General features: G+C 36.9%; 1 protein-coding gene across 1 annotated transcript in view; it reads right to left on the reverse strand.

Annotated features, from left to right (window-relative positions):
- TBCA (tubulin folding cofactor A) overlaps positions 1-12,385 on the reverse strand; it is a 26,379-nt gene continuing 13,994 nt past the window's right edge. Inside the window, exons 2-4 of the mRNA XM_059873787.1 lie at positions 11,007-11,112; positions 3,852-3,938; positions 1-1,163 (exon numbers count right to left, since the gene is read on the reverse strand). Of these exons, the coding sequence (XP_059729770.1) occupies positions 1,083-1,163; positions 3,852-3,938; positions 11,007-11,112 (274 nt within the window). The 3' untranslated portion in view covers positions 1-1,082. The remainder of the gene's footprint in view (positions 1,164-3,851; positions 3,939-11,006; positions 11,113-12,385) is intronic.

Genomic DNA, 12,385 nt, shown 5'->3' on the forward strand with positions numbered 1-12,385 from the left:
TCAGGCAAATTAACAAAGAATTTTATTGAATATTCAATTTAGCACCACACAAAAGGTACACTGTGCTTTGTGTTGCCTTTAAGAAACATGCCAGAACACTTTCAAACTAGAAAAACTAATGTAAAAAGCTTTCTTGTTTATCAACAGAACTTACTATTTGCTTTAGAGAAGCTACTCTGAAAAAACCACAGCTTTGTACATAATGTTTTGATGGTCTTCTGGGCAGACTAAATGTTGCTCCCTTACCCATTAGTTCCCCTTAGCTCTCTTTTGTGTCCTGGGGTTAGAACTTTGTTAAAAAAAATTATCACTTAGGCAAAAGTGCTTTCAAGAAAAGCATTCAGTCCAGAACTCTTATTAGCAGATGCAACTCCCAATATACTAGTCACCTGCTAAATCCTGTTTCCTGAAAAGCAGAAGAATTTTGATGCATGGAAGTTGTATGAATTGGGCTCGACTCAGTGCCATGCACATTGAGAAAGATCTGGAGTCAGCTTTGTCTTGGACTCAAAGATAAACAAGGAGTACATACTTGATAAAGCTACAGAAAAATTGGACCATAGAAAAAAGGTAGGTGACTGGGAAGGGTTATTTGGTCTACCTTCTCTTTCAGTACAGATATTTATGCTGTAATGTATATTATTTCAAATATAAGGTGCTTCTAAAGCCCATGTTGGGGTTGGAACCAGATGGAACCTTTCCAACCCACACTATTCTATAATACTATTTCATTCTAAAGTATTTACTGGTCCCTCACATAGCCAAACTTTGTTTCTTAGACTGAACTGTTCAGATTTAAGTTCTCTATATTAACTATTACACTTACTTTAAATAAATGGGCTTTATTTTTCTTTTTTTTTTTTTTTTTAATTGAGGTGAACTGGAAATATATCTATTTTGCCCGAATATGGAACACACGAATGTTTCAGAATATTCTTTATTTGATGCACCTTGCAGTTAGAGAAAGCTCAGTTTGCATAAAGGGAACTTTAGCAAGTCAACAAAAGTAGTAGAGCCATAGTCAAATGAAACTGTGGAATGGACCCCGTGCTAATGCTTATAAAGAGAGAACTGGAAAACAGCTAGGCTTCCAGCTTCACTGACTCCAGTATGGAACGTGCTTCTTTATACTCTTCAGCTTCTTCCAATTCTTTTTCATTTTCCTGTAATCAAAAGCAACATTTTTGAGTACTCTGAAAACAATTGCTGTGGGATTAAATTTAAGAAGTTAAAAAACCGCTAACAAATAAGGAGAAAGCTGAGGATACTCAACAATAATTCTGTCTTACTGGCAGCATCTTCCTACACCTCTCAAGCGGATGGACTACGAAACAGGGGCTGGGAGAGCCAAGTCCTTCCCACTGTAAGTAAATATGAGGTTCATGACAACCTGAGGAACCTGAATGTACCTAAGTCTCTGGCACCTGACAAGATGCTTCCCAGAGTTCTGAAGGAATTGTCTGATGCAGTTGCCATGCTCCTCTCCATGACATTTGAAAAGTCAAGGCAGTCAGGTGAAGTCCTTAAAGACTGCAAAAAAGGAATTGTCATTGTGGACTATATGGTTCCCCACAACATCCTTCTCTCTAAATTGAAGTGGATTTGATGGGTGCACTCTTCACTGGATAAGGAATTGGCTGGATGGTCACAACTAGAGAACTGGTCAATGACTCAATGTTTGGATGGAGATCAGTGACCAGTTCTTTAGGGCTCTGTATGGTGACCAGTGTTATTTAATATCTTCATTAATGACACAAAGTAAGATCCATAAATATGCAGATAACACCAAGCTGAGTAGCTCAGCTGATGCAACTGAGAAATGGGATGCTATCCAGAGGAACCTGGACAAGCTTGAGAAGTGGGCCCATGGAAAAATTCATGTGTTTTAACAAGCTCATTGTGCAAGGTGCTGCACCTGGCTCAGAGCAGCCCTGGTACCAGCACAGGCTGGGGATGCACAGATCACAGCAGCCCTGCCCAGAAGGGTTTGGGGGTGCTGCTGGCCGAGAGGCTGGACATGACCCTGCCATGGGCATTCACAGCACAGAGAGCCACACGTGTCCTGGGCTGCATCCAGAGCAGTCTGGGCAGCAGGGCAGGGAGGGGATTCTGTCCCTCTGCTGAGACCTCAGCTGCAGTGCTGCATGAGCTCTGGGGTCCCAGCACAGGAAGGACATGGACCTGCTGGAGGGAGTCCAGAGGAGGCCACAAACAAGATCAGAGGGATGGAGCACCTTCCTTTTTGGACAGGCTGAAAGTCGGGTTTGTAAAGCCTGGAGAAGAGAAGGGCTCTGGGCAGCCCTCACAGCAGCCTTACAGTATTTAATGGGGGCCTACAAAAGACGGGGACAGACTTTTTAGTAAGGCCTGCTGTGACAGGACAAATGGTGATGGTTTTAAACTAAAAGAGAACAGATTCAAACTAGATAAAAAGAAGAAGTTTTTTACAGTGGAGGGTGGTCAAGAACTGGGACAGGTTGCCCATAGAGGTGGTAGGTGTCACATTCATGTAAATACTGTGTGTCAGGCAGGATGGGGCTCTAAGCAAGCTGATGTAGTTGAAGATGTTCCTGGTCATTGCAAGGGAGTTGGAACAGATGATCTTTGAAGGTTCAAGCCAACCCAAACCATTCTATGAAATGAGGAATATATAATTTTTGAAAACACACATTCTATGTTACTCAAAGCACAGGTGAATTCTTTTGTACTGCTTAAGGTCCCAGATAATGGCTGTCATGTGCAAGTGGATTTGACCTATGCGTACCTTTATTTGATAAGTGTTGATCTAAAACCAAGGGATGAGTAAGAACAAACTTCAGATCAAGAGTACTCTTAGAAAAATGCTTAAGTAGACTGACAATTGAAAAACATACTAGGATACAGTACATTTTAATAAATGCATTGAAGGTGAGTTAAGCACAGACAGCAACACAAGAAGACTTCCAAATTCTTAACAGCAATAGTAACTGTCCCCATTCCTTGTTTTGGGTTTGCATACTATGGATCAAAAGCACCATTTCTGCATGCCACTAAAATTTAGACTAACTGTTCAGTAACTAGTTGAATTACAACAAGACTCTAAATCCTGCCAGGTACTGAGCATTTATTTTGGCAAACAGTAGAGGCAGACTACCTGAGATTAGGATACCTTGACTTTGCCATTAAAAAAGTATTTGCATTTTAGCCATCATTATATCTGGGACATAATTTAGGATGTATATTTTTAGCCTCCCAATACCATTTCTTGTGCACCAATGTGTGTAGCTGAATTCTTGATGAGAAGGCAGCTTTTAAAATAAGCATTATCATCTCCAAACACAGTATAGGTTCAGTGAATCTATTTGTGCAACATACTCTTTATTCCTAAAGGTATTTTTATTTTAAAAAGCAGGGCAGTACTGCTCACTTCACTAATAAAACATTAAGCAATACTCAGCAAGGACTCCTCCGACTTGTCCATAACATATTAAGAGTAGTAACCAAAGTATTTGACAATTTTAGTTCCCTACAAGCATATTATATACATTTATACTATCTATAAAACCTAAAGTAGGTGAACTGATTTTTCTGATGAGGGAACTAGCACAGGAGTTCTGAGTCCATTTTCACAGTCTGGATTAAGTGTATGTTCAGTGTACATTACATAAGGGACAGCTTCTAACATAAACAGCCTCCACAGACTGAAGACCAAGTCTGCAAAGACTGCTATCTAAAGCAAAATACTGGTAATCTTATACAATGCTGGTCTTGGGATCTACAGAAAATTCTTTAATCCAGTTTTTATTTGCTGCAGTTGCTTATCCAGGAACTGCAGCACTTCTTCATCAGTTGGGGTGGGATGCAATACTCACTAGTAGTTGAGTAAGCTCTGCATGTGCAACTTCTAGTCTGCGTTGGCAGTCTGGAATCATCATTCGGGACTCTTGTAAGATCTCGATCTGTGAAAATCAGAAGACAATGAAATTAGAAGATGTTCCAGACAGAAACATTATCTTGTAGGATAAGTTTTTACTCTGAAAAATCAGCAATCTATTCATTATCTAGGAACTTCAGAACAGTTGCACATATGTTCTGAATAGGCTTCTTTTCTTAAAAGACATTCACTTAGCAAAATTGCTTAAAACTCCATTAATTTGTAGCACATTTCCATTTACTCTATGTTTAACTGAGTATCAAGTATTAAGTACAAGACAGTATTCAGAATAACTTTTCCCTTGGCCAAAAAGTACAGCTTAGTAAGGTTTTCAGCATTTGTTAAAAAGTCTATTTAGAACAAACTTTCTCCTGCTGTCATGAAGCAGCTTCATCCAAAAGGGGATCAGCTGGTTATATAAATATCTCCTGCATCTTTTGGGTAATAAAGAAAAAGAATGTTCAGATAATACCCCATAGAGATAATTACTGCATGAAAAAAGTTATTGAGTTATTGATCACATTTTGTGCAGACTGCAGGAGGCTCTGACTGAAAGACAAAGGTAAAGAAAAATGAAAAGCAAAGACCAGCAGGCTCATATTTTTGATGCTTATCATGCATAAAAAGTTATTATATATCTTTGTGCTTCATTTTAGGAGAAAGATTATTCTCACCATGCACTTTGAACAAAATTACTAAACTGGCACCCCACTGAATCTGAAAATCCTGCCACCTCCTAAAGAAAACAACATCAGTTTTAAGAAAGGGAACATTTATTTCATGGAGCATTTCTGGATCTGAACACTAAACACTGAGAAGAAAAGATGTGAAGAGTTGTTCAGTAACATAAAATCTATTTAGAAATTAAAATCTGTTAGATATTTCGATATGGAACATCTCTGTTCAGGATAACCTGCAACACAAAGCCTTCTCTTTAAATGGCTTCTTTCTTTCTGTCATTCCTATGTTGTATCATCCTGCTAGTATTAATCCTGCTGTACCAAAAGGTCACTGTAAAGGGATGTTAAGCTGTAGCTAAGAATGCATTTATGTATTCAGAAAGGCTTTGTGTAACAAGATATTATCAGCAAGTTTTTAAGTGTCACTTAGACCATTTGTTTTTGAGAGAAAAAATTTTAGTTTCTAATTTTACACTTTCATCAGTAAATGTAACAGCCATAGAATGAGGTATGCCATAAACTGCATGATATGATGCCTTTTGCTTTATGTAGTAGAATACCTACAGGAGAATATCCAGTAATTACTTCCTTGTGCCACACAGATACGAGATATCTGTGTGTTGTAAAGTTTCTTTAGCAGATAATATGAAATTAGTAACTTATTTGATATGTGCCACTAGACAAGCAACCTGGGAAGGCATGTAAATCTTGAATTTGTAAGCTATAGTCCTGCCTGCTCTAAGAAATAAACAAATCTGCCCAAATAATTCTATTCAAAACAATATTTGACTGATTTCCAAAGGGTTACTGAAGTTTTATTTATATGTGCCAGTGGTGTAATGATGAATAAAAATCTGAAAGATGATAAATCCTAGAACTGTATTCAGCAGGCGCAAACAGCTGGAGACTAGAACAGGTATTTTGTGTAGCCATTATGATTTAACTTCTGCATAAACCAATTTCTTTTCAAGTAATGCTGATAATCCCAGATAAGAATATTTACTTTTACAAAAATACATAGTAAAGTCAAAAGTTCAAATAATTATATAAGCTTTTTGACTGGATTTTTAAAAATGTTTATTCTTCAAATTCTATACAAATTCTCCCCAACTCTTAGACGGAACTGTAAGGGTGACAAGCACGATAGCCACCCAAACTTCAATGCCAGGCACTACAGCCATTTCCATCCTTGTGATGTGCACTGCAGCAACTCAAATTCCACTGACCAGAACAGAGCTATTCAAACTCCAGCTAAAGACTTTTTCAACACTAGCCAGCAACTAAACACCAGGCAGCAGCTCACTTGCTCCTGCCCCCAGCCTAGTGGAGAGAAGACAACAGGAAGAAAAGGTATACCTTGTGGGCTGAGATAAGAACAATTTAATAACGTTTAAAAATGCAGTAATAATAATGAGGGAGGGAGAGATATCAGTTTTATTAGCTTCAAAAAACAGAAGCTGAGTATGTTGATTTGGGTTTTTTCCCCAACTGACCAACATCTAACCAAGAGATTTAGAGATATGTAAATCCATAAATAATTTGAAAGCAACAAAAAAACCCACCCCAAAACAAAACCAAAATCCCAAATTCCATAGGGCTCCTTGCTCGTAGAAGGACACCCTGATATAGTACTGGGTCACAGGGTATAATGGCAGTATTGTTTCACATGACAAGAGGTGTTCTGAAGAGAAGAGGTGGGCTAAAAACCATGACCAATGTAAATGAGTCATATATGTACCAATTATATACACAAATAGTCTAGCTTTTAAATACTGTCACATAATCACTTGCGCGTTTTCTATTGTACAGATAATCCTAACAGTATGGATCTACTCAAAGATGGCAGAGGTAAGGATAAGACATGCAGAAAATTGCTTGTTAAAACAAGTGCTACTGGTTTGAACTACTTTTCCTCAAAAAGCCTGTAAAGCACTTGGAATCCATCGACTAATTATAGCCATATCTGGTGGAAGGACAGAGACTAAAATTAAAAAAGTAATCTCTAAGTATTACAAACACCAAAGGTTCCAAAATTTAGTAATCCCACTAAGTAAGATTAGTAGCACACAATAAATAATCATGCTAAGGCTACTGGTAGGCTAATCCATATTTGTAACTTAAATCCACACCGTGGCAGAAGTTCTCATCTTGGTAGTAAACAGGAGCAGTATCAAGGTACTGGGCCTTGGTTAATATCAATGTACTTGGCCACGATTGTGGTATAGGGATATATGGAGTAGTACAGCATAGATAATGTAGCAAGAAGCTGGGCATAGGGAAGGCAGGAACTCAAAGGAGATATAGCATTAAGATAAATTTGGACACGAAAAAAACCCATAAATGCACACAAGAATTGTAGGAAACACAATTTTATGAGTTCTACTTGCTTTCAAGCCCAAAAGAAGCTTGAACTATCCACAAATACAGTATACAAAACTTGCTGTAGGCAAGTTGTCAAATACATCGATCAAAAGACTCCTGAAGGACCTTTTATTAAAAAACTGGGGAACACTGTTTTGTTTCTACAGTGCTGGAGCGCTTCAAGAAATGGTCACATGTCAACAACGAACTACCTACCACCCCTAGCATGAAAACTGATGGAGGAGGAGAAAACCCTCTAGATGTAATACCTTGGTATTTCAAATGAGTTTTCTTTGCAGTTCCTCTCAGGTAAGATCCAATCCTGTTTCTTCTAAAGAAGATCACTTCAGGACATTAAAGACATAAAGTCTGAAATCCTAAAGGTACTATATCTGCCTAGATAAGAAGGAAAACGCTCTTTGGAAAACCGAAGGGGAAAAGGAGGATCACAGTACTGCTTTTTCATAATTTGGTTTCTTTCATTAAGTTTGAATGCATCTTTTAATACCAGGTCTGTGTTAGGGATACGGTATGGTACTTGGTCCAGAGAATTCCAAGTTGCTGGCTTTTCAGTAAACAAACTGCGCTTTTGTTAAGGATAGTGTCAAAATAAATAAAGAGAAGCATTAGGTCTTCACTTGCATTTCCACTGCCACTTTACCAAGGATCCAGAGCCAGAATTCATATTATTAAACAAAGATCATCTATTCTTAGCGGGCAGAAAAAGTACTTATGCAAATAACAAGACTGATGTAAAACTGCACATTTAATCTAATCTTACTCAATCTGTGAAGAAAGAAACTTTGGACCAATCAGGTGGGGGGTTGGAAAGAGCTAAGAATGTAAAAAGCCAACTAAACTAACCAGAATATTTCTTTGAGGCTAAAAAGGTGTTTTATAAGTTCTAGAACATTACAACCTTCCTTTCAGCAAGAAATCCACCAAAAACAAGATCAGCAGCAAATTACCATCCTTCACATTATTTTCCAAAATAGTAAATAATTTCCAAATGCATGTTTTTTTAGCTGTTTCAGAAGGCACTCTTTCAACAAAGCAAGAGAAATATTCTAGTTTTCACAAATACTGGAAAAAAACTGTGTATGAGCAAGATGTACTTTATATACTCTTCTGTACTTTTGACATGCAAAGATTAAATTCTGTGTTAAATCCACTGGATTTTTAATTCATCTAGAAATAACATTACTCAAGAAGTAACTTGGAACTGAATTACATTCAAAAACCAGAAAATTTACCACTCACTTACCAGTAAAAATGTTGCCAGTTATCAAAACCACCAGTGTATATCTACAGTCCCAGACAGGGGAAACATTGAGTAGATACCTTGCTTTCCGCCCCACCCCACCCCCACCCCCCCCAGCTCACAAGTCTCAAAATAAAAGCATGAGCTGTGAAAGGACGTTTATTTATATATGAACATCAACAACCACGGAAAGACAGAAATCTACAGGTTTCTATCATTAGTCTGCACTCGAATGATATTGTGTGAAAATTCTCTATTAAAGTAGCATTATGAAGTCCTGTGGAAATTCTTCATAAATTGAGAATTGTTACAACTGAGTAGAAACTAGGACTTCATTAGAGACAAAATCAGCAGGGAGTTAGAACTACACTACTTCTTGCTACCCAGAGAAACTATACGCAGAATTTGCACCTGGTGGGAGAAATCAGAAGTATATTTATTACCATAAAAAAGTCTTCTTGCACACTACAATGGAATCTTCAGAATCTAACTGCATTGCAAGAAAACTGTCCTTTTTGTTTTTCTGGTATTGAACCTGCTCCTCATTAAGCAAGTCTTTCTGGACAGTACAGGTGAGGGCTAGCGTGTGACAATTGCCAACCATCCCAGATGATTACTGCCTCAGCTAGATAAGACTTGAGTCCACTAGAACCACGAGTTGCCCCAATGTATAAGGAGTTAGGAAAAAAATACTGAATCAAACCCTATTGTTCTACAAAGGGATTGATCCCTCATTCCAGACCAGACATACTCTAAAGACTACATATGCTGTAGGAATGGTATTTTTCACTTTAAAATGAAATTTTCCATATTAACTTTTGCATGTAAAACTGTATGTTCTGAGTTGTAACTAGAAAGCTAAATGAAAACAGTACTACATCAAGAGAAAGAAAGTATTGCTTTTAAGCTTTTTAAGAATCCCTGCCTGAACTCTGGATTGATTTGTGCATGTATATAAATACATATGATTTAGCCAATACGTCAGCTAAACTAAGAGTTAAAACTATTCTCCTAGTCTCAAGAACAACTGAATTCGTTCCCACACCCCAAATGTTACACTTCATTACCAAAATAAAGATTACAACTGTACTTTAAAGAGTTACGCACCCTAGAATGGAAATTAGAGATTAACTAGAAGCAATTCTTAAAATGGGTAACTACAGATATTTTTTCTTTAAAATTTCTTTTCTTTTTTTTCTTTAAAAAGATTTTAAAGTCTTTACTGTATCCAAAATATTGTTCTGAGCAAACTCTCCTGGAACCATATAACTTTCTTTGAAGTCTCCAAATTTTTAATAACCTAAAATATTAACTTCCAGAATGCAAAGTGCGCTCAATAAACAAGAAATGAAAACGTCATTGGAGAATCTGATTGCTTTCAAAGTGGATTAGGCAATTTCTGAATGAATCAAGACCGTTTTCTGTGAAGGCTTTTGTCATTGTTCTCTAGGAAGACCTTCAAGTAGTAGGTAACAATTTCAGCAGAAGTTCACAGCCATTGCTGGTTTTGACTTTCATGATATCTTGCAGGTCACTGTGGAAATACCATGATACAGTTAAATAATCTGATGAATGGGCAATACTAAAATTAGGAATTGTACTCATTAGTTCTTGTTAGCAACAGATCTTCAGAAAGGCTAGTGTTTTGTAGATCTTCAAGTCTCAGTCTGGTGAGGCAGAAGACAGGTCCACTCCATAAATACAAATCTTTATTTGTATACAAATTCTTTATTTGTATTTCATTCTCATAGCATAATGAAAGCAAAGCAGGACATAGATATAGGAACTGAAAAAAGAATTCACTAAAAAAATTTGGTTTAACTTTTTCTAAAAGGGCTTTCTCCTATCTTTTGTTAATTTTGTATTTGAATTTTAACCTATTCTTCCATTGTTCAAATATAAAGACAGGATTCCAGAAGGTTATGTTTATGACTATTAAGTGAAAATAATTTTAGCACAGTTTTGATTTCTGTGAAGATTTGAGATAAAGCATCTGGGAAATACTTGGACAAAAAACATAATCAAAAGGTAACATTGTTAGTTGAAATAATATGAGGACCACAGTGAAACACAGACATTTTACACTTCTGTAAAGAATAAACACCAATGTCCCAAACCCAAGTTCTTTATGTGAGTAGATGTGACACTTTTTCTCCCAAAAGGCTATGTCCCAGCTGTCTGCAACCACTATCCTTGTGGTAAACTTCCAAGAAAAATTGTAATCATACTTAACAGTGACACTAAACCAAATGCTTGAGCAGACCAAAGTGCAGCATGTCCCCTCCTAATCTATGACTTCACTATAAACTCCAGCAGTTCTGCAGCTGCATACCCACTGCTTTCTTTCTCTGAGGTTTGTGATTTTACCAAAAGGATACTGGGCGTACTCAAGAGCTGAAATGTTTCCCCTTCATATTAACTCTTGGGCATTCTCACTTTGTTCTAACATTTCCAGTTGGCAGCAAGCACTTGGTTTACCTACATCCACTGAGACCATGTATTCACGACAGGTTCTTCGTATTTCCAAGAAAGAGTTCATGATGGCCTCACACACAGTTAGTAACAGTCATCATGACATAAAGTACTAAGTAATGATATACATACATATAAACTATAATCCTTGTAATTTAACACCTTAAAGAAATTTCTATGGCTGTTTTTTAAGTCAGGATTTTAGTCTAATATTTATGTAACGTAAGTCTAGAAAAAAGTACAGGAGATTCCTCTATCTAAAGATAACTATGATTAAATGAAAACAAATAAGGATTTTATAAAACAAGTTCTAGTTTACCTGCTTCTTAATTCCATAATCATCGCATGCTTCAGCTTTCATTTTTTCAATCTTTTCTTCTTGCTGTTTTGCTTCTTTTTCATACATAATTTTTTCTTTTGCCAGCCTGCAATTAACAACAAAGTGATTGTGTTAATCTCATTCTATTACAGTAAAAAGTTACATTAGTGAAAACAGCCCCCCAGTCAAAAGTTACAGGCCTGGAAGATAATATGCAGTTTTATAAAAAAAGCTTCTAACCACTGCAAAAAAACCCCTGTATCTAGGAAATGATAAATTTAGCTAGACTATAAAAAGAGTATTTTTTCCACTTATCTTGATGCTGGTTTGGGGGTCACAGACAAAAGTAACAGTTCCAGAACTTATATTCCAACAACTTTCTTTATTTCCTGTCTTTCAAAGGAAAAGGAATCCATGTTTTAATCGTAATAATGGACTCATTCATAGGAGCAGGATGCTTTTTGTTAATAAGCATAAATTCAAGAGTAATATATATATATAAGTTTCAAGGTCAGAGGAATATTAAGCTAGTCTAATATGATGTCCTACTGTAACTATTACACTGCAATCCCATTATCAAACTTTAGTATTTGTTACTGCAATTTTGCTGTTGCATCTCCCACTTTATCACACATACTCATTAGGCGTATGTTCAACTACACAATACTAGATATGATCCAAAGCTTCTTTCAGGATCTGAAAAATACTGGAACAACTTCTCTTCAGCTAGTTCAGGAGCAGAACAAATATGGAGATACTTCTGCAGACCTGATACCGTGCTGAAAAAAATCCTTCCCCAAACAAGGGTAAGATCAACCTATATAAGACTGTTTGAAGATAATTTAACATCCAAAAGAACATAATCAGATTCAAGAATAAAAGAATGTATTATACAATGAAAAGAGAATAAATAAAGGTCTACTAGAGAGCTTCATGACCATAGTAGTACATCAGTGTAAATTAGTTCATCATTTGTCACAGTTAAGTGCCCTACTAGGAGTGCTGAGAATGGACAGAATGCTATTGGGGTGTCAAGAACCTCTGTGAAATGCAGCTGCTACAAAAGTACCATTGCAGCTGTATGGCAAAAAAAAAAAAATCCACTGAGAATATAATGATAATGCAACAGCTGGAACTCTCCCTGTTATTTACAAGAGTTTATTTGCTATAATAGCCCTAAGCCATGGCTCCAAGTTGGGCTGTAGCAACATGCACCTGAACTTGCTTCAGTCCTCATGGAGTCACACAACCAGAAAGGGCTGTCAGCCTTACAAAGCATCTTAGCTGTGTGCAGAGCGTGCACTCTGGGTCAATAGACTAGGCCATTATCTACAAGTAAGCCAGGTACTAGCTTTGAGAAGTAGAACTGGAGAAAGACA

The sequence above is a fragment of the Haemorhous mexicanus genome, chromosome Z, assembly GCF_027477595.1.
Source record: "Haemorhous mexicanus isolate bHaeMex1 chromosome Z, bHaeMex1.pri, whole genome shotgun sequence".
In the NCBI taxonomy this organism is placed as follows: domain Eukaryota; kingdom Metazoa; phylum Chordata; class Aves; order Passeriformes; family Fringillidae; genus Haemorhous; species Haemorhous mexicanus.